This window comes from Callospermophilus lateralis, chromosome 11 (genome assembly GCF_048772815.1).
Source record: "Callospermophilus lateralis isolate mCalLat2 chromosome 11, mCalLat2.hap1, whole genome shotgun sequence".
Lineage (NCBI taxonomy): Eukaryota > Metazoa > Chordata > Mammalia > Rodentia > Sciuridae > Callospermophilus > Callospermophilus lateralis.
In genome coordinates this window covers 5,186,892-5,212,525 of record NC_135315.1, presented here as the reverse complement: position 1 = coordinate 5,212,525, position 25,634 = coordinate 5,186,892, and the positions used below count along the sequence as shown (strand labels likewise).

Genomic DNA, 25,634 nt, shown 5'->3' with positions numbered 1-25,634 from the left:
CATCACCACCGGCACATGTACTTCTCTGACTTAGCCATCTGTGCCCATCCCTACCCCAACTCTGAAAGGACACAGTGTCATGAGGACAGGGGCTTTGGGGGCTTCCCCACTGCTGCTGTACCTTCACACACACTGGGGAGTACACAGGCTTGACACGTTGTGAATTCGTGAATCTCAGGGAACCTTTGCAGCTGCTGATTCCTTCAAGGGTGGTGATGGTATCTGATGAATAATGAAGGCAGGGACCCGAGGAGCCAGGGATTATAGGCAGGAGGAAGGGATCCATGGCCATAACCCAGGGAAAGAAATTACCTCTCCAGGGTGCTGGGCTGATGGTCTCTGAGACATCTGAGTCTCTGACTCGCTGCAAGAGCGCTCATCATCTTCTTCATGCAGCACGGAAGAATTCTGAGAAATGGACCTGTAAAGGTGCAGAAGACAAGCAGCGGACTCTAGTATCCACTCAGAGACCAGGGAGCTGCCTACACTCCTCTTACCAGACTCCTCAGGAAGAGGACCACCAGGAGCACCTTGCTGCTCTGCCATCTGGAGCAACGAGGGGTGGGAGGAGCCCCCGGGGGAGATGGAAACCCCTTCTGCCTTTGGCTTCCTCAGGGAGTTGCTGTTTGAATTTGAGGAAGACCACTGAAGTCGCCGGGGTCTCAATACTTTCATTTGTAAAAACACCTTCCTTACTCAGCTGCAGAGACATGCTGTGATTGTACTCCACTGAGTTCAGATGCTTAAGTGACACTGTCAGGAGGTTCCTTCAGTCTTCAGACTGACCCATGCTCCCCTGGAGCCTCAGAGACCCTGTCCAATGTACATCCTCTTCCCTGACCCCAGGCCCTCCCTGCCAAAAAAACCACATGACAAGTGTGTCTGATGGGAATTGTGCCAAGGACTCACACACGTTTTATTTCCATCTCTTAGGGATGGCGTAACTTCCCCCAAAGTCTCCCCTCAGGTCTTCCATGACACTGGCAACTCTGGGAAGAGCAGGAGGGCTGACCATGCCCTGGAGCCCATGAAACGACCAGCGCGCGGAGGGAGTGGGTGGACGCATCTCACAGAGGACCAGGGCAACACTGGGGATCTACTCACTTGGAGAGACTCCTTTTGAGCTTGAGTCCTTGGCCGCTGCAATCAGATAAGCGGTCCAGTGGGGAGAGTGTCCTGACGGGGGGCAGGTGGCCATCACTACCAAAAGAAGGCAGCATTCCTGAGAGGTGGCCATCTCCGAGTACATGGAGTGGGGGGACTGCTGGGGATGGGGTGAGGGGCCCATTGAGGGCCTCCAGAAGAGACACCACTTCGTAACCTGGTGGAATATTCTCTGAGGACTAGGAGAATGAGAGACAGGAGGAAAAAGGAATTAATGACTTTTGTTTTATGGAATTATTGTGTTTCCTAATTGATGCTAAAAAAAAAAAAACACATCTTCTTTACATATGGTTTGGTGGGTCTGGTAAGAAAAATTCTTATGCCTGTTTACATAGAAAAGACAGAAAGTCAAAGAACCACAGGCTCCTAGCCTGCTCAGGGGTGAATTTTTTCTTAGTAATGTCTATTTTTTTCAGGGACAGAAATAAGTACTCAGTAGAGGAAATTTGGAACATATATCAAAGCAAGAAAAAAATCACTGCTAATCAATTACCCAATCAATTACCCAAGGTAACTTTTGTTAGCATTCTAGTATATATTCTCCCATTTACATAGTTATGATCAATCTGTAAGTGACAATCTTATATTCTGCTTATTTACAGAACATAAATATTTCTCTGTGGTTTTGAAACTTCTTCAGCTACATTCCCTTGTTTCTCCTGTGAGTGATGGGTATTTAAATATGCTTAAGGCATCCTAGAGAAAACAAGGTTCTAACGAACATTCTTGTAAATGAATCTTTTTCAGTGCTGGGGATGTGACTCAGTGACAGGGCATCTGCCTGGCATGTACAAGATCCTGGGTTTGATCTCCAGCATTATAAAACAAAACAAAACAAAACATCTTTTTCAGATTATTTTCTTGGTATGAAACCCTTAGACCTTAGATTACTAAGTATAAATGTTTTTAAAGCTTTTAATATATATAGCTGCTTTGTTTTGTTTTCTTCTAATTATACTCCTACAGACAGTACAAAAACCTATTTTATTGATTCTTTGCCAGCACATAGAGTATCTTATATTTATTTATTTTTTAGTTTTAGGTGGACACAATGTCTTTTTTTAAAAAATTTGTTTTAATTAGTTCACATGACAGTACAATGATCTTGACATATCATACATTTGAGTCAGATGGGATATAATTTCTCATTTTTCTGAGTGTACAGGTTGCAGAATCACATTGGTCATGCAGTCACGTGTATACCCACAGCAATAATAAAGTCTATTTTATTCTGCTGTCCTTCCTTTTCCCCCTTCCCTTTCCTCCCCTCCCATCACTTCTATCTACCCAATCTAATGTGACTTACTTCTTGCCCCCCCCCCACATCGTCATACCTGTATTCTATATAAGGATGAGGGTCTCCTTCCACCTTCGGTACAATTCCCCTTCTCCCTCCTTTTCCCTCCCACCTCTCTTCCCTATCTAGAGGTAATCTTCTTCTCATGCTCTTCCTCCCTACCCCATTTTGAGTCACCCCCCCTTATATCAGAGAAGACATTCGGCATTTGTTTTTTTGGGATTGGCTAACTTCACTTAGCATAATCTGTTCTAATGCCATCCATTTCCCTGCAAATGCCATGATCTTGTCATTTTTTAGTGCTGAGTAATATTCCATTGTGTATAAATGCCACATTTTTTTTTATCCATTCATTTATTGAAGGGCATCTGGGTTGGCTCCACAGTCTAGCTATTATGAATTGTGCTGCTATAAACATTGATGTGGCTGTGGACACATTATCTTTATTTTACATTTATGTAGTGCTGAGGATCGAACCCAGTGCCTTGTGCATGCTAGGCGATCACTCTACCAATGAGCCACAACCCTAGCCCCACATAGAGTATCTTTAAAAAGGAAAGTTTTGGAGTTCTAAAGGTGAGAAATGGTATACTATTTTAACTTACATAGTATTGATTTTAAATGTGGCTCAATTTTTTTCTTGTGAGGCCAGGGGTCACACTCAGAGCCTCATACATGCAAGACAAGTGCTCATCCACTGAGCTATATCCCAGTCCTTCATATTTTTAATTTTTTGTGGTACTGGGGATTTAATCCAGATGCTTTACCACCAAGCTACATTCCCAGTACTTTATAGTTTTTATTTTGAGGTAGGGTCTCACAAAATTGCCTAAGCTGGCCTAAAACTTACAATCCTCCTACCTCAGCCTCCAGAGCTGCTGGGATCACAGGCGTGTGACACCACACCTAGTTTGAACTTTAAAAAGGTTATTGTTAACCAGCTTTATTACCTCTCTTAAGAATTTTTTGTTTAGCTGGGCATGGTGGCACATACCTTTAATCCCAGTGACTCAAGAGGCTAAGTAAGGCAGGAGGATTGCAAGTTGAGGACAGCCTCAGCAACTTAGCCTCTATGCTTGACTAGGTTTTTTTTTTTTCCTTTAAATAATTTGTTCTTTGATTTTTAATTCTGGTCAGTTTTTACAAACTTAAGTTTTAAATGTTTTATGTGGACAAAGCTATGGGTTCTTCTTTTGTAGTTTTCTACTGCTTGCAAACTCAGAGTCCTCTCCATCTCAAGTCAACTAAATAATCATCTACAATTCATTCTATGTTTTTAATGTTTTGTTCAGTTTGCTTTTAACATAGTTAACTAATTGCTCCATCTTGAATTTGTTATTTGGTAAGAATTAAAGCACTAAACTGATTTTTTCTCCCTAAGTACTTAACTAATTATCCCAGTACCATTCACTGAATAATGAATCTCTCCTATCACTGGGTTAATCTAAAGAGAGTCCTATCTGCTGTTCATAATTGCAAAATTGGAAGTTTACCCTAATGCTATCAATTACATATGACACTGAGGTCAATTACTTTGTCTACTTGGCTCCTAAATCACTGAAGCCATAAAATGGGATAAAGAAAAAGTTACTTCTTCAAGGATTCAAATAAGATAGTAAGGTGCATTCAAATTCAGAACAATCACCCCCTTGTTTCTGCTCAGGGGAGTTCCAGAGTGGACCCCCCTGGAGCACTCTGCAAGCAGATGGCACTAGGAATGTAAATAAAACTGGACACCAAGTTCCCAAGGAGGAAAGGGAGATTTTAGTGACCAGTATTCAACTTTCTGCCACCTTAACGTTGGTTGGCTCGTTCAGCCTGACATGACCTCAGCCAGCCCACTAAATTCTCTGGCAGCCCCAGGCTTAACGCCTTGCTACAATGCCATGTAGAGGAGGGTGAAATGTTTAAAAAAAAAAAAAAAAAAAAGACTCTAGAGAACTCTGGCTTCAGAGCGGCCGTGGCTCTGAGCCCACTTACTGAATGCTCTTCAGAGTCAGATGTCTGGGAAGAGATGATGGGGTTAAAGCTGGTGGGGGACAAGGGGCCCAATTTTTTCCTCATGGCTCGAATCTGAAGCAGTGCCCGGAAGGCTGTGGAGAAGGAAGCAGGCAATCAGGACATCCTGCTGCAGGATTAGGATGAGCAAGGGCCAGGCAGAAACCACACCGCGCCCAGGTCTGCCAACCCAGTGGCAGCATGGGCTCTGCTGCTCTGTGACCGTCCTCCCAGCCTACCCTCTCACACTCCCTGCTGGGGCTTACGGAGCCGGCAGATGGGGCAGTTGTTGGCTTGGTAGCGCAGGGTGTCTGCACACGTGTTACAGAGGCAGAGGTGGCGGCAGGGCAGGATCAAGGTGTCCCGGACATCCGAGAGACACACCACACACTCAGCACTGTTATCGCTCACTTCGTCCTCAGCCACCTGCGGGGAGACAGAAATTCAGTCACAAAGCCCTAGAGGTCACTGACAAGGCAGGGGGCTGAAGAGCTGAGGCAAGCAGGAGGAGGTCCACGCTGACCCTGGACTTCACAAGCCTGCTGCTTCTGGGGGGTGCTGGTTATCTGAAGCGGAGAGACCAGGACTTACTACCTAGCTCCAGCCCTGAGGCCAGCTTTGGCCCTGTGACCCTGAACTGAAGGGACCTCGGTGAAAGGCAATAAAGACCCTCATGGGAAAGTTCAAGAGCCGCAGAGCACCAGGACAAATCCAGACCAGCCTCTTCCTCTCGCTTCCGAAGTGACAGAAGCATGATGATCTGAAATGAGGAAGAGGAAATCCTCTTCTAGGGCCTGACTGACTCCATGGTGTGGCTCACTGAATTCCTCCATCTTGGCTTCACCTGAGAGCTGTGGCCCTGCCTCCCAGGAGGGGACATTCAGAGTTTTGGACAAAACTTATCTTAGAATCTTTTTTTTTTTAAATAAAAGTGTTTATAACATAACATTTATTTATTTATCTATTCATCTTTTTTAGTTGTAGATGAATACAATACCTTAATTTTGTTTGTTTATTTTTATGTGGTTTGGGGAGCGAACCCAGTGCCTCAAGCATGCTAGGCAAGCGCTCCACCACTGAGCCACAACCCTGGCCCCATAACATTTATTTACTTTTAAAAAATATTTTTTAGTTGTAGGACATAATACTTTAATTAATTAATTAATTTTATTTATTTTTATGTGGTGCTGAGCATGGAATCCAGTGCCTCACACGTGCCAGGCAAGCGCTCTCTCACTGAGCGGCCCTTACCTTAGAATCTTGTGTGTTGTACTTGTTTTCAATTCCATAGATCTCCTGAAGAAGGTAGCTGACCCCATCTACCTGAACAGCAAACAGAGATGTTCAAGGACAGGCTGACCCCACTGGGAGACAGCGTAGGAGCCCCCACCCCACACCCCAGGAATCCAGGACTACCGCTTCACAGTGAAGGAACTCGCAGGCCTGGACAAATAAAAGATGTCTTTATTTACTTCTGTTTTCTCTTTGAGAGGGGAAAGAAAATTGAGTGTTTAATTCACCCGCCATTATATACAATAGGGGACATAAAATTTCACCATTACTAAAATAATATTTGTACATGGCTCACTATTGTGGGCAGTCGAGAAAGGATATGCCTCAAAATATAAGCACTAGCTATGTAAGGAAAGTGAGTTCAGACATACAAATAAAGGAATAGAAGAGAGAAAGAAAGAAGAAATGGGCAAGGAAAAAGAGGGAGACAGAAAAATGCACATGCAAGGGAGGTGTAGACTTGAAGGAGGGGCTGGGCACACCCCTCCAGCCAGAGCCACCCCTTTCCTACCCTGCAGCAAGATCATCCCCTTGGTCCTGTTTCTTTTCTTCCTTCTTTTTCTTCCTTTTGGTAGTAGGGATTGGACCCAGGGCCTCATGCATGCTACACAATGTCAGACATTGTGGGACTGTTCTACCCTGAGCTACCCCAGTCCTTGGTCCTGTTTCTTTTCTTTCTTTGTTTAGAAAAAGGAGTAGGAATGGGCCACGTGTGGTGGCCACGCCTCTAATCTCAGTGGTCTGGGAGGCTGAAGCAGGAGGATCGCAAGTTCAAAGCCAGCCTCAGCAACTTAGTGAGGCCCTGTCTCAAAAAAAAAAAAAAAAAAAAAAGGGCTGGGCATGTGGCTCAGTGGTTGAGCACCCCTGGGTTCAATCCCCTCCCAAAAAAAAAAAAAAAAAAAAAGAAAGAAAGAAAGGAGTAGGATTTATCCAAATGTGAAGAATCAAAACACAACTCTTTAGAGACAAGAAGGCACCCTATAGCAGGTTACCTGTCCTGTTCTAATTTCTTTTTTTGTATGGCAAAGTTTTTACTTTTAAATGATTAGTACACCAAATAATAACATGTAACAAGTCCTTGAGTCCTATCATCTAATAATTTTGATGAAAATAAAATAATAGCAGCCCAGAGAAGTCTGTTAGTATTCACTGCTCTAACCCTTAGTCAAAATGGACAACTTTAAGGCTGGATGCTGCTTTAGACAAGTTACAAATAACTATTTATGACTTCTTCATAGATAAAGCCTTTGCCTGTCCTGTTTCTGCCAACACCCAATCCCGCTTCTTCTAGCTGGGGCTATGTCAGTGCCTTGGGTGGTCCTTCCTTTAGTCCTTTAGGTGCCCACTCCTCTCTCCTGCCTCCCTTCACCTCTGCGCCCAGCACACAGATGAGGAACCCGTCTCTGACTTCACATCTCACGCTTCAGCTGCACGGGCTGTTGCTAACGCAAATCTAACAACAGGAAGATAGACAAAACATCTTCCTTTAGCTACACTAGCCTTTTCATCAAACCCAGGCCTCCTAGAGAAACTGGCCTTCCCATGAAGCAACTCACCACGCTGGGCCTGCCCAGGTGCCGCCTCGGGCTCAGGATCTGTGACTCCTCTGCCTCTAAAACTTGTTTTAACCCTGTGGTGATTATACTGAAGAGAACACAACCAACTAAGGTACTATTGGGTACTATTGACCTCATTAAAAGAGGGGCAAGTATCTAATCCAAAAGGATGAGTACTTGAGAATTTCAGATATCTATCAGCTATCTGCAGAATAGCCTTTCTATATACCTCAACCAAGGCCAACCCTGACTTCCACCCGCCACTCGCCCTTGCCAATGCCTTTGGCACCTGCCTCCCTTCCCTCTATGACACCTCCTACTACCTCTGCATGTGGTGGGGCGTAGGCCTCTTGGCAAACTGAATTTTAGAATAGGAATGGTGGGATGAATTCAGCCAAGGGCTCCGGTTGGCTCTGAACTGGACCCTAATACATTATCCTTTTCTTGAAATGTTTCTTACTCTGGCATTTTAAATACAAAGAGTTCTCCCTAAACCTGATGTCAGGAGACAAATCTTGTCCTTTCACTGCTTAAATCCTTTGCTCTTTGCTCAGATAACTGCTGCCTAAACACTAACAAATCTGGAACACTATAGATACCAAAAACCAGTATTCCTTCCAGGACACCCAAGTGGTTTCTAACAATAAAAAGAACTCCCTCTTTCCTCCCCTCCTTCTTTAAATCAAAGAAAGGGAAGAGGGAAAGAAAAATGCTAAAACCAGAAAAGAAGCCAGGTGCAGTGGCGCACGCCTATAATCCCAGCGGCTCAAGAGTCTGAGGCAGGAGGATGGCGTTGAAAGCCAGCCTTAGCAAAAGCAACTCAGTGAGGCCCTGCCTCTAAATAAAATACAAAATTGGGCTGGGGTTGTGGCTCAGTGGTCAGTGCCCCGAGTTCAATCCCTGGTTTCTCCCCACCAAAAAAAAAAAAAAAAAAAAAAAAAACAGAAAAGAGAAAAATAGGTGGGGGGGGGCGCAAACAGGAGCAGCCCCCGGCCTCAGGTACTTACCACTTGTTTCTGTTTGAGGGGTTTGACGCAGAAAGTCCCATCTGTGTGCTGGAATGAAAACATGACAGTTAAGGCAGGACATCAGGGAGGGCACCAAGTACTCCATATTCTGTCAGTTTTCTCAATCATACGCACTCTTGGGCACTCACAGAGTGGAATTACAGAGTCTGAACAGTAGGGCCTTCCAATGAGCCAGTCTATTTCACATTAGGAAGAGGAGACTGAGGGCTCAGGAGTCTAAGGTCATGAGCAAGGTGGTGGCAGAGCTGGAACCCTGAGCACAGGTCCCAGTGTGATGCTCTTTCAATGCCACCCATCTCCCAAGCTGGACCACTGTGCAGAGCCCAGGCAGCCAGCCAACCATGGTGTCCTTGCACAAAAGAAAGGGCTAATGAAATGATAAAGTTACTCACCTTTTCAAAAGTACCCAGTAGGACATGGCAATGGCCAAAGTAATCTGAAAGAAACAAAGGCACACGTATGAAGCAGATGGCCAAATAACACGTACTGATGCCCTCCCTTCCCAGTTCCCACAAGGTGGCAAATAAATCATGCTGGGCTGACACCAGGAGGGGCACCCTGTACAGCCCAACAGTCTTCACCTCAGCCCAAGAAGCTGGGAAAGACACTGCCTGACCAAGGCCCATAGAGCAGGTGTACTGGTCTGGGATCAAGGCTTCTGCCAGGACTGTGCCACAGAGGACAGTACACATAGCAAGAGAAGACAGAAATCACCCGTACCATCTCCTTCATCAACCACAGCATGTACCACCAAAGGGTAGACCTCTCGGTCCAGGTCAAAGCCAAGCTGCAGGGAAGACAAGAGGAAAAGAGGGGACTAAGCACATGGAGATGGCACAGCAGCCATCTGAAAAGGCAGGCAGTCAGGATGCACGGACCTTGTCCGCTCCTCACTGATCAACCTTGTGTGACCCAAATCTGCTTAACAGAACCTCACCAATTTCTCTTTAAAAATTTCGTGGAATCAAAGCTCCCTAACCTGCAACTTATTTTCTTTGAGCATGAATCTCTCAAAGTATCTGAGGTTCACAGGCTGCTTTGAAAGAGAAGAATTAACAAGGGTGAGATGAAGGGATCACAAGGCGAGCTTGGCCTTCAGGCAACTGGGCAGACGCTCTGCTGCCCGCCTGGGTCTGGCGCCCCTGGGCCCTTCATATCTACCTATGGAGACCCCAGCAGAGACAGCTCACCTCCTCTTCGGCCCACTCGGAGGGGTCCACAGTATGGGAAGGCAGGCAGAACTGCTGGCACACCCCTCGCTTGTAGTACACAGTCTCAGACTGCAGGCGGTCATCTTTAGGAATGTAGCTAAGAACAAGGCGGGAAGCAGAGCAAACTCAGGATCTAGACCAGGTGACCTAACAAGTTCCTGTCTCCTGCCTGTTCTCTATTTTCAACAGGCTCTAGCACAGGAGAGGAAGTTCCCTTTCTATCTATTTCTGTCACCAGATAAGAGCCTGGCAATGTCATTAAACTTATCTACTCAACCCACACATGCTCAAAAAAGTAGCTAAATAGACTTTTTAAAAAATATTTTTTAGTTGTCGATGGACCTATGTTTTGTTTATTTGTATGTGGTGCTGAGAATTGAACCCAGTGCCTCACACATGCTAAGGCAAGTGTGCTACCACCAAGCCACAACCCCAGCCCCCCAAATAGATTTTTCAAGAAGACTTTGAGGACTGAGGAGCTATGCTGCCATCTTCCAAAGGTGAAAGAATAAGGCCTGATAAAAGAAAATCTGAATTCAGGAACCAGATCTCGCTTGGTGTAGACAGAGATAAGCACAGAAGACAGGGACCTACCTGTCTGGGAGGGAAGCAGCCCTCCTAGCCTCTTGTTCTTACCTGGCAATGCCATTCTGGAATTCCTCTGTGGCCTGGTAGTAGATGGTGATGGCCACACGGGCATCGGCATCGAAGGTGAACTCCACGTTGTAGTGGACTCTGGCTCTGCTGGCCTCTTCCCCAGGGCTCTTCACTTCCTCGGCACACCTAGGACACACCAAGACTCAGCATTTGAGCACTTCTTTTTTTGGTATTAGGGATTTAACCAAGGGCCTAGCACATGCTCAGGTTTGGCAAAAGTTCTACCACTCAGCTACATCCCCAGCCCTTTTTGTTTGTTTTGTTTTTTGGCACTGAGGTCTGAACCTGGAGGTGCTTAGCCACTGAGTCCTTTTTATTTTTTAACTTGAGATAGGGTCTTGCTAAATTGCTGGGGCTGGTCTAAAACTTGGAATCCTCCTGTCTCATCCTCCTGAGTTGCTGAGATTACAAGTGTGCATCACTGCACCCAGCTGACCTTTTTAAAAAATTTAGTCATATATATATTGTTGACTTCTCTCTATGGCCCTTAACATATATCTAAATCTTCATTTTGAATGATCACAGAACATTTCATTACCATCATTTGTGGGCACTGAGGTTATTTCATAGTGCTACAATTAATATTCATATGCACTGCCAGACTCTTAAGATTTTTTTAAAATTTTTTTTAATTGTAGTTGAACACAATACCTTTATTTTATTTGTTTATGTGGTGCTGAGGATCGAACCCAGGGCCTCACACATGCGAGGCAAGCGCTCTCCTCCTGAGCCACAACTCCAGTCCCAAGTTTTTGTTTTGATTATGATTATTAATCACATTAAGTTGCTTCCACAATGCTTTTTAAAAACCAGTAGGCTTTACTCTTCCTCTTCCTCCTCTTCAGAGGAAACCTCGTCTGGCTGACCACTTTGGCATTAAACCACATGCCTAAATAACGTGCTCAGAGGACTACTTCTTGATTTTTCAGTTTTAGGCACTACCTACTTATTTCCTACTGTAGAAATGACAAATTTATGCCTCTTTCCTCACTCTCTGCCCAATACACTAGCTCTGTCGCTTCCATGGTACAGTCATATTCTGATTTTATTAGCACAGTACCTGACTGTGTTGCTATGATTATAAAAACATTCACAGTCTGGTCACAGAGGAAACTATGGGCTGCTTTTCTTACCTAACTTTTTCTTGGAAATAGTGCTCATCTTACCTTTTCAGTTGCTTGGTTTTCTATGTACTTAGCCGAAATTCCAACCTGACCCCTCTTCTAGCAGCTAACTCCTGGAGATGTTCAAAGGTAGCAGGTGTTCCATTCAGCTCATCTTTTTGAGGTCCCTTCAGAGCCCTCTGTCCAGAACTGGACCTGGGGTCCTCTGTACCTGGCACACTACGGTCATCCTGGATTCTCCTGCCACTCCCCTGAGGCTCCCTTTGCCTGTCCTGTAGAAGCTCATGTTTCTGGCATCTCTTGTCTTCCTCTTTTGGGGTCACCCTTTCATTCTGCTGGTACACACTGTCCCTAGATTTCCTAGAACAGGGTGTTGGAGAGACAGGCTTTCTGAGTGCTCCCATTGTAAATTTGGCTGAGCAAAGAATTTAGGTTATGAATACTTTCAGAAAGACACTGAAAGCCTTGCTGCTAAGTCTTTTAGCTCCCAGTGTGGCTGACCCTCCTCTTTGATGACTCACAGAGGCTCCTCTTTGCCATCTATGTGCTGACAATTGTTGGCCCTTTCCATTAGGACACACGTGCCCTCTGGTTCTAGAAAATATTATTAAATTACCTATGTCGCTGATGATTTCCTTCCCTTTCTGGTCTGTTCTCTTTAGAACTACTAGGTGAACATGAGACCTCCTACACTTGTAATCTATTCCTTGAATCTTTCCTCTTCTATTTCTCTTGATGCCTTTTTGCTCCACTTCATAGACCATTTCAACTTTTTTAAAAAAATATTTTATTTACATTTTAGTTTTCGGCAGACACAACATCTTTGTTTGTATGTGGTGCTGAGGATCGAACCTGGGCCGCACGCATGCCAGGGGAGTGCGCTACCACTTCAGCCACATCCCCAGCCCCTAGACCATTTCAACTTTTATCTCTAATACTCTCTTGAATTTTTCATTTCTGCTACTGTTTAGTTTTTAATAGCCCTTTTGTATTTCCTAAGCACTTCGTGTCATTGTGTCCATGAAAAAAGCAGCAGTGTTTTCTCTTCTGTCTCTGAGGCTGATGCTTATGAGGGCTGATCCAGGTCTGCAGAAGAACCTCCAACTCATCTCTTAGGCTTCCCATCCAGGCGGGTCCAATTCCCAGAGGTCAGTTTTCCTCTCTCCTGACAGGCTTGGCTGCTGGTGTTCTGGGGACTGAGGGAAGGCAGATTGGAGGGCTCCATATCCAGATGGATAAATTCACTTACCCCCTACACCATCTGAGTCCAGAGATTCTCTGCTTAAGTTGAGCTCTTCAGCGAGAAATCTCTGCCAGACTCCACCAGGGTGTGGGCAGGACAGCTCTGGCTGTGTTGTGCAAGGAAAGGCACCTGACTACCTCTCAGACAGGCCTTCCCCTAGTCCTCTTCATTCTAGCTTTCCCCCTTGACTTCCAGAGGCACCTGGTCCTGCCAAGCCCTGAGCCTTTTGGGGACCACAGGGTAAAAGGGTGAATCTCAGCTCTTCCCTCTGTTGGCTCATGATTTTCTTTCCTGGGTCTGATGAGTTATTAGGCATTCACCATATGATTCCATTCTAAAGTTTTGTCCATGTTCCTTTCCCATCCTCACAATTCTGTGACTCATGCTCTTTACAAACACTTTTATTATCATACGTTAGGGTTTAGAAAGCAAGCAAAAAGTTGTCGCTAAGTCCTCATCTTTCCCTGGAAATGGGAAGAAATAGAATTTTCTCTATTCTAATAATCTCAGAAAAACAAGAGCTGAGAATGTAGCTCCATGGAAGAAAGCACACCTAGCAGGACTGCAACAAACAAACAAACATGGGTAGGGAACAAAACAAAAGTCCCCAAATCACCCCAAAATGGAACACCAAGTGTTTCCCCTTGTGTTATCTCATCTAGTTTTGACAGCTGTCATGAAAGGTGAGGTTGAAAAAGTGACCTCTTTTATTGATAAAAAACCTGAAGCTCAGAAACTGATTTCAGTGGATGTCGGTGGAGCTGGGAAGCCCAGCAGAAATCTGCTTCCAGGGCCAATTCTTGCAGCACATCGCAGCCTCTTCACTTTGTTCTGCAGCTGCAGCCAGGACCTCACGATGGCTCAGGCTCTTAAACCTACCTCCATCAAATGTGTGAACAAGCCACGTGTGATGAGGACAGAGTGGTTGGAATGGCTGGAGGCTGCAGCCTCTCAAGGCACAGCCCCAGCTCAGGCTGCTGGAAGCTCTTGTGTTGGCGGGCTATTCTGCAGCCAAGTGTCTCCTGGGCTCCCTCCTCCCCAGAGTTGACCCCAGAGGCAGAGAGAAGCACAGCTGCAAGTGGTGCACTTAACTCCAGCAACTCCAGAGGTCTAGACTGGGGGACTGCAAGGCGGAGGCCAGCCTAGGCAACACAGAGACCCCGTCTCAGAATAAAACCAAAAGGGCTGGGGACATAGCTCAGTGAAAGAGTGCTTGCTTAGCAATGTGAGGCCCTGGGTTCAAGCCTCAATATCACAATAAATAAATGAGACAGAGACAGAGACAGGCAGAAAATAGATAAGTGGTTACTGAGGACTGGGAGAGGGATTTAGAGGAAATGGGAAGTGCTGAATGATGGACGTGGGGTTTCTCTCTGGGTTTTATGATAAAAATTTTCTAAAATTACTGATGATGACTCACAACTCTAAGCATACTTAAACCACTGAATTGTATATTTTGAATGGGTGAACTGTATGGTACATAAATCATATCTCAATAAAGCTGTTATATGAACAATTATCGGAAGAAACTTCTTAATGCTAATAAGGCTGACTATACAGGGCTGGAGCTCAGCGGTAGAGAGCTCATCTTGCATGTGCGAGACCCTGGGTTTGATCCTCAGCACCACGTAGAAATAAATAAGTGAGGGCTGGGGATGTGGCTCAAGCAGTAGCGCGCTCGCCTGGAATGCATGCGGCCCGGGTTCGATCCTCAGCACCACATGCAAACAAAGATGTTGTGTTCGCCGATAACTGAAAAATAAATATTAAAAAAAAATTTTTTTAAATTAAATAAGTGACATAAAGGTATTGTGTCCAACTACAACTAAAAAATAAATTTTAGAAAATAAGGCTGACTATATAAGCCTAAAATGGACTCAGAGCCATCTTTCTTGCTTTATTCAGAGAAATTTGGGACCTCTGATTTTCCCTAATCAGATCTGTCACCCCAGGAAACCAGAGAGCCATAGGGAATATACTATAGGAGTGCAGCATCAGATTAAGAATTACGCATTCAGCATGGCAAGAAGGCACATGACAGTGAAAACTGATGAGGAGGACTAACCAACCAACCTAGGGCACCATGGATTCCTTGCAGGAAAGGCACAAGCAATAAAATAAAACAAGAATTTTATATTCCAAGATCAAACATCTCATTATTACATAGACTTGTTGGAATGTAAGAGTCCCCTTTGAGTTCAACAATTCTTCTTCCTTTTTTAATTTAAATCCACAAAATTGGGGAAATATTGACCTTCTCTAAGAAAGGGAAAGTTCTTCCCAAAGATTGGTGTATGATTTCTGAGGATCGGAAGCAGTGCCCAGCAGCTAGTACCCTGGAGACCATAGCGAGTCCACTGTTCTCAAGGAGGAGGTACCTGGAACTGGAGAACTTACTTGACGAGTCTCAGAGTGTCCTTTCGGATGTTGATCAGGCTTCTCAGAGTCTTCACGGGCTCTTGGGGAGGTGGGGCGGCATACGGGAACTGTGTCAGAAACAGAGTAGGGAAGGCAGCATGTCTATAAAGATCCATGACTGTCCCTTGGTGGGACAGGGCTATACAGCTGGTCAAAAACAGTCCCACAAGGTGAGAGAGCAAGGGCCACTCTTAATAAGCAAGGAGACTGGGACTGTGACATATTGAGTCAATTAATTCGTTTAAGGTCGCAGCTACAGGGAGAACAGAGATTTAATGGGCATCAAAAGAGAGAGACATATCTGTTTTTTCCATTATATGAAAGATTATTTGAGTCAGCACCCAAAACATAGAGAACTAATCAAAAACTCCTACTGAAATTCCAAATACCAAAAGACACAAGGTGGCTGAGTTAATCACAAAAGGCTTTTCCACATGACCTTAGGCAACAGGGAACCAGACCCACAAGCCCTTTCCTTCAGGGAGGCCACATGGTATCCCAGGAATTTAGGGGCTGCAAATAAAGAGAATCCCATCGTGGGCAGAGCTGAGGCTTGCAGACAGTCATGACTATGTGTCCCTGCAGCTGATCATATAAAGCAGAGTTCTTTAACATGTGGCCCAGAGTTATTTGGGGTCATTGTAGGTTTATGGTTGTCATCATCATGTACCACACACTTTCTAACTCTTCCCCCACTTGGACCTTTGGATTTAGAGCTCTGAGTTTATAATAATGAAAAGTTAAAGAGAGGAGAATGTAAAATTTTTCACTTGTAATTGGCTTCAGTAGAGCAAAAATGATTAGGGGGCTGGGGATGTAGCTCAGTGGTGCACAGCTTGCTTAGCATACTTGAGGCCCTGGATTCAATCACTAGTACCATAAATTAAAAAAAAAAAAAAAGGTTTAAAAGGTCCTCAGTAGTCCTATAATGGGGTTTGGATAACACAGGTTTTTTTTTACACATACACTCATGTATCACTTAATGATAGGAATGCACTCCGAGAAACACATTCCTAGTGAATTTGTCTTCCTAGGAACATCAGGGTGAACTTGTACAAGCTGATTGTGAGGATGTCATCAGGTAATACAATCTTATGAGATGACCATTGTATATTTGATCCTTCCTTGACTGTAATATCATTTTGCAGCACACGACTGTAATTTAGAGAAAACCTACCGGTCATTGTGGCTTTGTAAAACTGTGGTTCTCCTAGCTCAAGAAGAGTCTATCTCCACAGTGCTGGGATCAGAAAACAGGATACCTAGGTTATAATCTAATTGTGCCTTTACAGACATCAACTGAATGGAGTTTTTCTTTGGAAACATAATTTAACTAAGGCCCATGTGACTTTATGTATTCAGTGTAATTGCTGATAATTCATATGCATGAATGTGACCCTTAAGTTAGCTCAGTAGTAGAGCATTTGCCTAGCAAGTGTGAGGCCTCAAGTTCAATCCCCAGTACAGAAAACAGAAAACAAAAAACCCCAACCACATCCAATCTAAATAATTTGCATTGATTGGCCACTCTGTGGGCATTATATAGATTTTTTTTTAAACTTTTTCATTGACACATTAAACATGCATTCTTTAAAAGATGACAGTTGCTTTTTCTAATGACAAAACATTACATATTCAACCAGAAAACTTGAAAAGACATAAAAGTGGAAACCAGTTATCATTTCTCCACTTAGTAACACCAGCACATGTTTCCCTAAGGCCTCACCCCCAACCCCCACCCCACATCAGGACTGCTTCAAGAGGCGTAGGCCTGCCTCTCTCTCTGAGTGTGCAGTTGTGCGACACAGGGAGAGTGGCACTTTATCCATCACCCATAGCACTCAGCGACTGAAGCTGCTCCGACTTCTTTGCTGATGTGGATGCTGTGGAGAACATCCTTGTCCCCACACTCTGCGTATTTGTGTGATTATTTCCTTGGGATAAATTCCTAGAAGAGGAATTACTGGATCAAAGAGTAAGCATATTTTTAAGGCTTTAAAGAACATTTTGCCAAATTGTTCCACACAGAGCTGACTCCTCTGAGCAGGGCAACAAGAGGCTTTGAAGTAGGAAAATGGGAATTCTGGTCCAGTTCCCACTGGGGCCTGTTTCTCCACCCCCACTTCCCAGGCTGTCATACTGAAGGAATTTAAAACAATTTTAAAATAAGCTTAAGCAAAAAGTAATTAGGCAGGAAAATCTGACACAAATGCTAGCCTATTCTAAAGCCAAAATAAATGACTTCAGGATTAAAATTTTTTTCTGGAGTAGCAAAGTTAATCACTTCATTTGTGCAGGTACTTAGGAGTTATCCATAAATCCTATCTGAGTTAGAAAAAAAAAAAGATGGGTCTTTCTCTTATTCTTCACTCTTTTTCCTCTGTGCCCCCTGAAAAGAAAAAGAAAGGAAAGAAAGGCCCCAGTTCTCTCAGCCTCCACTTCACTCATTTGATGATAATTACGGCAAGGAAACACAAGTTATTCAAGGACAGGGATAATCAGCAGGACTGCTAATCAGTCCATCCCTACAGTTGAGCTCCCCCATACAGACATACAAGGAAATAGATGGAAACCTGCTCAGGAGAACCTCATCTTGTCCATGGGCTCCTACTACCAGCTGCTAAGCTTTGGAGGCCTTTCATTTACACATGACATCAGTATAAACTGTAAGGAGAGACTCAAAGCGGAAAAGGTTAAGAGCTTTCTAGAAGTTTCATTCAAAGGCAGATGATACAGCTACATGAGGAATGGCAGTATCTGAGAAATGTTACAGAAGAGGCAAAAATTAAGGAAGCAATCTCTCTGGCCAGATATCCTGGAAGGCATCTTGGAGGAGATGGTATTTGATTTGGACTTTTTTTTTGGGGGGGGCAGTATTGGAGCTTGAACCCAGGGACATTCTACCATTAAGCTATATCACCAGCCCTTTTTTTTTTTTTTTTTGAGACAGGTTTTTGCTAGTTGTTGAGGCTGGCCTCAAGCTGGGGATCCTCCGCCTCAGCCTCCTGGTCTCTGGAATTGCAAATATGCACCACTGCTCCTGGCTCTAAACTGGGGTCTTGAAGGATAAACGGAATCTGACAGAGTGGAGGAACGTAAGAATAAGAGGTGAACCGAAGGAAGTGTTTTTCTGCTATTAAAGTCAACTCCCCTTCCTCTCTTCCAATTCAAGCCACCATTATTCTCTTTGCTTCTCAGTCATCTTCCTTTAAAAATTGACCAGGGTTGGGGTGCAGCTCAGTGCTAGAGACCTTGCATGGCATGCAGGAGGCCGGGGTTCCAAGCACAGCACCAAACAAACAAAAACAGCTGGTGAAGCTTTTTTGCTTGTCTCCAATATTCCCTTAACACACACACCATTGTTCTTTTGCTATACTTACGGCAAAAGAAGCATCCTACTTCCACTGAACCCAGAGGCTCCATTCTTACACTAGCACGTAAGGGTAAAAGGAAGCCAACACTGTCTTCTTGGGACTGAGAAGATCGAAGCTCAGAACCCATCTAGGTCCAGAACATTCCTGAAGTAATGCTCTTCTCAGTCTACGTCCAGGGCTGCGATTACTTTCCTGTTTTTTTTTTTTGGAAGGGGTGGGAGGTTGTTCCGGGGATTAAACTCAGGGGCACTCGACCATTAAGCCATATCTATAGCCCTATTTTGTATTTTATTTAGAGACAGGGTCTCACTGAGTTGCTTAGCGCCTTGCCATTGCTGAGGCTGGCTTTGAACTCATGATCCTCCTGTCTCAGCCTCTTGAGCCACTGGGATTATAGATGTGTGCCACAGCACCTGGCCCCAGTCCTTTTTATTTCTTATTTCAAGAAGGGGTCTTGCTAAGTAGTCCAGGCTATTCTTAAACTTTCCACCCTCTTGCCTCAGCCTCCCAAGTTGCTGGGATTATAGGCATGCACCACCACACCCAGAATAAGTAAACTCTTAATAGACTTTTGAAAAATCCCTAAATGAGGTTTTTCATAATGAAAACAGGTTTCATATTAAGATTAATGAGGGGCTGGGGCTCAGTGGCAGAGTGCCTGCCTCGAACATGTGAGGCACTGGGTTCGATCCTCAGCACCACATAGAAATAAATTAACAAAATAAAGACATTGCATCCATCTATAACTAAAAAATATTAAAAAAAAGATTAATGAAAAAATAAAGAAATTTAGTCTCTTCAAGAATTTGTGAGCCAAACCTTATAGGTAACAGAGAAGTGAGACCCAGATGCCCCTAATCTATTCATTTAACCAGAAAATTCCAGCAAATGAAAACCCTCTTTTTTTTTTTTTTTTTTAAAGAGAGAAAGAGAGAGAGAGAGAGAATTTTTTAAATGTTTATTTTAGTTCTCGGCGGACACAACATCTTTGTATGTGGTGCTGAGGATCGAACCCGGGCCGCACGCATGCCAGGCGAGCGCGCTACCGCTTGAGCCACATCCACAGCCCCTGAAAACCCTCTTAATGGGGTAAAATTTGAGTAACTTGCACGTGCTACAAAAAAAAGAATGAACATGAGGAAACATTTAACTGAGCAGCCATGAAGTGCCAGGCATCACTCTAAAGTTCCTTGCTATGCCCTATCTTACTTTAAATCATAGTAAACACACAAAACATGAAATCCACCATCTCATTATTTTCAAGCACATGGTACAATGGCATTAAGGACATTCATTTCCACATTATCGTACAACCACATCTGCCATGAAGTCTCATGGCAGATATACTCTTTTTTTTTTCTTTTGGTACCAGGGATTGAACCTGGGGTGCTTAACCAGTGAGCTACATCCTCAACCCTTTTTAATATTTTATTTATAAGCAGGGTTTCATTGAGTTACTTAGGGCCTCGCTAAATTGCTGAGGCTGGCTTTGAACTTGTGATCCTCCTGCTTCAGCCTCCTGAGCTGCTAGGATTACAGGTGCAACTGTACCTGGCAAGATACACTCTTACTTTGCTCTTAACATGAAGAGATATCCCACCAGCTGTAAGCCCCTGCAGAAAGACATAGGAGGAAGTTGGCCATTTTGCAGGTAAAGAAGCAGAATCCAAAGATCTGTGTAATTGTCCAAGGCCTCAGGGCTAATGAGCAGCAGAACCATGATCTCAATCCAGGTGTGTCTGACTGCAATAGTCTTGCTCTGACTCCTGCAGCTGCCTGAGTTCTGCAGGAAACATCTGCAGGCTGCCTTGGCCACCCCATCCTAGGAACCTGAGGAGGGTGCAGGGAGTGTGTAAGTTGTGTCATCACTGCACAATGCCACTTGCTGTTCGGGCTCTGGAAGCTCGTCAAAGCTCCTGACTACATCCTCACACTTAGACAGCACTGCACACAGAAGCACAGCTCTTGCCACACTTTTTTTTTGAAAATTTTAACAGGAGCATCTGAGTTCTACACAGAGAAAGGCTTTCTTAAAGAACAGCATGACAAAATCCTTCTGCCTGTGAGATACCTTCTAAGGCATTTGGGGTATTTCAATACCCCAAATACCTTAGAAGCATAGTCCTGGCTCAACCAGAAGACTTGGTGAAGTGAGCCCCCGGGGTCTGCCCATCAGGCTGTGTCTGCTAAACCAGCTCCTCTGGCCATCTATCCTGGAGATCCTACTTCCTTTTAAGTAGCACCTCCCTCCCATTGGCAGAGCGCCATCTGGTGTCCAAAGATGGGACTGCCAGTCTGAACCCTCTGAAGGGAGGAGTGCAGATGAGGCACACACTGAACAAATGTGTGTATGGAAATGTCAACCATATGTTCTCAAGATTTTTACTGCACTGATTTCACATATCTTGATAAGCTATCCCTAAATTTGTACTCACATTTTTGTCATAGAAAATATGCTCATAAGGGCTGGGGATGTGGCTCAAGTGGTAGCGCGCTCGCCTGGCATGTGTGCGGCCCGGGTTCGATCCTCAGCACCACATACAAACAGAGATATTATGCCCGCGGATAACTGAAAAATAAATATTAAAAAAAAAAAAAAAGAAAATATGCTCATGGGCTGGGGTTGGGGCTCAGTGATAGAACGCTCGTCTTGCATATGTGAGGCCCTGGGTTCCATCCTCAGCACCATATAAATAAAATAAAGGTATCACGTCCACCTACAACTAAAAAGATAATTAAAAAAAAGAAAATATTCTCATGTTGCATAAGATATAAGCGTACTGTACTCCATTGCCAATAAAAATCTTCTTAAAAAGTACATAATTTTTGGGCTGGGGTTGTGGCTCAGTGGTAGAGCGCTTGCCTAACATGTGTGAGGCACTGGGTTCGATCCTCAGCACCACATAAAAATATACAAATAAAGGTATTCTGTCCATCTATAACTACAAAAAATTAAAACAACAACAATAACAATGTGCTAGTACTCATTTTGGTGTACACTTGTAGTCCCAGCCACCTGGGAGGCTGAAATATTAAAAGCTCTCTCTTTATCTTCTTAAGGTGATCTTTCCAATCAACTTCCAAACTTCTTGTTTAATAAATCTGCACAATGCATTAATCGCCATGTCTTTTTACGGTCTCTTCCAGTCAGTGACAGTTTTACTTTGTTTGTTTGAAATAATCTTGATGTGTTGAACACCTGTTTTGTGGAATCTCTCTCATTCTAGATTTGCCTGATATTCTCACACAATAGACCAGCTCACGCATGTTTGGCAAGAATCCCACAGACGGGTGCTTTCTTCACCATTCCAGGAACTTTGACCACCTGGTTAAGATGGTGAGGGCCAGAAACTTAGTATTTTGCATTCTACAATTAATAAGTGTCTTATAGGAAGAAATTTTGAGACTATGCAAATATTTATTAGCATACTTGTATTTTTATATTTTTTGCGGTACTGGGGATCAAACCCAGGGGCATTCAACCACTACATCCCAGCCCTTTTAAATTGTGGTTATAATTGTTGTTTGCCAAAGTGGCATCAGACTTGTGATCCTCCTGCCTCAGCCTCCAGAGTTGCTAAGATTACAGAAATGTACCACCATGCCCAGTTCATCAGCATACTTGGGCCAACTGGGCACAAGTGAATTTATCATTCATTGACAATTCTTGCCTATAACAATGATTAATGAGGTGTTTGTCTACTGGTGACTTTCTATTTCCATCTTTCCTGTAATTGTGATTCTACAGGAAAAACTTTCCCTTCTCTGCCATTCATTCATTCATTCATTCATTCATTCATTCTTTACTTAGGCTAAAATAAAAGAACAAAATGCCCAAAATCTGCTCCCAAAGGGAAAGAAAATCATTTTAGACAACTTGTAATTAAAGTAGAAAGTATTCATTTCATGCACTGGGCAGCATTATTAAAAATAATTAGCACGGGGGCTGGGGATGTAGCTCAAGTGGTAGCGCGCTTGCCTAGCATGCATGAGGCACTGAGTTCGTTTCTCAGCACCACATAGAAACAAAATATATTGTGTTCACCTAAAAACTAAAAAATAAAAATTAAAAAATTAGCACGATGGGTAACTCTAGAAATAATGTAATAATTTGTGCCAAAAAATTAAATAATGGTTACTATGGAAATCAACATCAAAGGGCATAATAATAACTCATTATGGCACTACATACACCTTTCTTTCTTTCTTCTTTTTTTTTTTTTTTTTTGTACCAGGGATTGAACCCAGAGGCATTTAACCACTGAGACATATCCCCTTTTTCATATTTTATTTAGAAACAGGGTCTCGTTAAGTTGCTTAGGGCCTCACGAAGTTGCTGAGGCTGGCTTTGAACTCCCAATCTTCCTGCCTCAGCGTCCCGAGACACTGGAATTGAAGGCATGCACCACCACACTGGGTTACTTACACTCTTTTAAAAATAGTTTTTAGGGTTTTTACATTTAAATACTGTTTCATTCCTATTTGATGCTTGGTTACTGCTCTGTTCCCTCTACTTCTCCTCTCTCACCATATTAGTGTGTCCAAAGCTTACCAGTGGCTATTTTTAGACTGGTGATGTTTAGAACATTTTCTCAGGTCTCTGTCAGGGCAGACCAGTGAGTCTCTGCTTGAAAGCTGTGAACTGAGTACAAATTTGCCTGTTCAGCCAGCTGCAGCACTGAGACAGTCTGAGGAGCCTGAGGTGGACCAGAATGACATGGTCTGTGTATCAGCTGAAGCAATCCCTTTGGCACTCATTTTCTGTCCTGGTGGGAAGTCAATCACAGTTCAGTGGGACTGGTAAGCATAAAGCTGAGAAGATGTAAGACATTCTTTTCACCCAAGTCAAAGACGTGAAAGAGACACCAAGAGGGTGTCACAAGATGACCTTGAACACAAATACGCTTTGTATTCAGACTTGGCTATCAAAGAAATCCATCCAGGAAAGCTGTCTATTTATAGTCTCTCAAATATTTTGCAAGGTCTCCTGGCAGGAAGTAGACAAGAGCAATGTCATGGCTATGTGACATCACACTTAATGTTGACCTTTTCCAAAATATTTAAGTAATTACCTTAAGCAATTGCCCAATCAAGCAATTCTCTTTGTTCACCCTAATAGGACAAGAGTGCCAACAATCTACCTCAGAGCAAAACACACATTATAAAACTATACAGATTTTGGCTAGTGACTATCACAGACCTATTTTCTCTCTCTTCTTAGGGTCTGGGTCTCAACTCATGGCTTGGGATTACTAAGACGCTCAACACCACTCTGACACCAAGCACATGTACACAGCGCGTGCGCTACTTAGGTGACAAATGAAACCTACTTGCCTTCTAGGCCCTGTGGCAGGATGGCTTCCCTTTTCACACCTCCGACTGCCACAGTGTGCTTCAGAAATCACACTATGCTCCTGAAGACACCTGCTTTCAGAGGAGAAGGACCAGCTCATCTCAGATGCAGGTAATGGGAAGAGCAGAGCTTTCAGTAAAGCCCCATGGCCATCTCTCCCCTGTAGCAACTGACAAATAATGACAAATGATCAGAACCATCCCTTTCAGACCAGCCCTTTCTCTAGCCCAGTTCACAAATAAGAATCAACTTTCAAGCAAGAGATATTGAGATGCCTGATACTGTTTTTAAACGTTGTTTGGAGAGGCAGGCACCAGTATCAGCCGAAACAGATATTTAAAAATACATGACATCATAAATATATATGTATATAAAATTTCCCCCCCAAAAAAATAAGCATTAGAATGTTCTAATGCCTCCAATGTTGGTTTTCCAGGTATTTTAAAACAGAGGTAGGCTGGGATTGTGGCTCAGCGATAGAGCACTGGTCTAGCACAGGCGGGACCCAGGTTCGATGCTCAGCACCACATAAAAATAAAGGCATTGTGTTGTGTCCATCTACAACTAAAATATATATATAAAACAGAGGTATTTCCTCTTGCCCAATTACTGACAAGGGCAAGAGGACCAAAATCTTCCCCACCTCCCATTCATTACAAACACAAAAAGTAAAAACTGGGGCTGGAGATGTAGCTCAGTGGTAGAGAGCTTGTCTGGCATGCATGAGGCCCTGGGTTCAATCTCCAGTTCCATAAAAACAAATAAACCTATAAACTGGTCTTCAAGTTGAAAACCTCCAAGCTATCATTGTATGTCCTAATGAAATATACTGACTCTAAAACCATCTATGTAAGATCCAGGATTAATTACAGGAGTTGTCAAATTTCCTTCCCTTGTTCCTGGAAGGAAAATCTTCTCTGAAGTCTACTAGGTTATAAGTCTCAGCTCTGGCTTGAGATAAAGAGTGTAATATGAAATACAGAAATAGTTTATTAGCCAATCATACAGAATCCAGAGATTGGACTTTGGACACTATAGATTTGCAGATATGACCTTAGGAAGAAACCCTCAACTCAATCAGTAACCCTAAAAACATTTTATTTTTGTCCATACATCATCCTAAAATATGGAAGCCTTATTTAATTAGAACAAATTGTATAAAATAAAAAGCCACAGCATATGACTTGATAGTTTTAATTTCTATGTTATTAATACAAAGACCTGTGGAAACCCTGAAGGAAAAATTCATTCTGTGCTAATTTACAAGGTGGCAGGGGCTCCATTTTGTCCTGCTAAGCTTCTAAAAGTTCTGAAAGCTCTGATGATTCTTCAGTCACCCCTCACCAGCAGTGGGTAGCTGTGATTAGATGAAACAATTGAACTGATTTTTTTGGCTTGTAAGTTTAAAGTTCATTTAAATACTGTATATACAAAAATCCAGTGCCTAGAATTGTTGGGTTGAAGACAGTGAGACTCAGAGACAAAATGCAAACACCCACAAGACATCATGTTCAGCGCGCAGCTGTGAGGACCATCAGGGCACTGGCTTTCCCCTCATCCTGTGTTCTACCTTATCCCTCCCACAGCCTCCTTCCTGAGCTCTGCATCTCTCTGTGCCTGTCATCTATGTCCTCCCTCATGCTGTCCTTGTGAATCTCTACTCCTTGAGCCCCATCCTTCAACGCCCCCATTCTCCCATTCTCAGCAACCTTCTCTTTATGGTTCTGCCTGTTGTTACTGATTCCCACTAACACCCTGGACACACCCCTGCAATCCCAGAGACTTGGGAGGCTGATGTAGGAAGACCACAAGTTTGAGGCCAGCCTGGGCAATTTATTAAGACCCTGTCTCAAAATAAAAAATAGAAAGGGCTGGGGATGTGGCTCAGTGTTGAATACTGCTGGGTTCAATCCAGTAC

At 43.6% G+C, this 25,634-nt stretch overlaps 1 protein-coding gene across 4 annotated transcripts in view; it reads right to left on the bottom strand.

The window, feature by feature from the left end:
• Rnf157 (ring finger protein 157) overlaps positions 1–25,634 on the bottom strand; it is a 65,639-nt gene that overhangs the window by 11,298 nt on the left and 28,707 nt on the right. For all 4 annotated transcript variants that reach the window (XM_076871758.2, XM_076871760.2, XM_076871761.2 and 1 more), the window contains exons 3-13: positions 14,969–15,057; positions 10,184–10,330; positions 9,527–9,644; positions 9,057–9,123; positions 8,729–8,772; positions 8,316–8,363; positions 5,711–5,782; positions 4,726–4,885; positions 4,442–4,554; positions 1,105–1,343; positions 313–421 (exon numbers count right to left, since the gene is read on the bottom strand). In XM_076871758.2, coding sequence (XP_076727873.2) covers positions 313–421; positions 1,105–1,343; positions 4,442–4,554; positions 4,726–4,885; positions 5,711–5,782; positions 8,316–8,363; positions 8,729–8,772; positions 9,057–9,123; positions 9,527–9,644; positions 10,184–10,330; positions 14,969–15,057 — 1,206 coding nt within the window. The remainder of the gene's footprint in view (positions 1–312; positions 422–1,104; positions 1,344–4,441; positions 4,555–4,725; positions 4,886–5,710; positions 5,783–8,315; positions 8,364–8,728; positions 8,773–9,056; positions 9,124–9,526; positions 9,645–10,183; positions 10,331–14,968; positions 15,058–25,634) is intronic.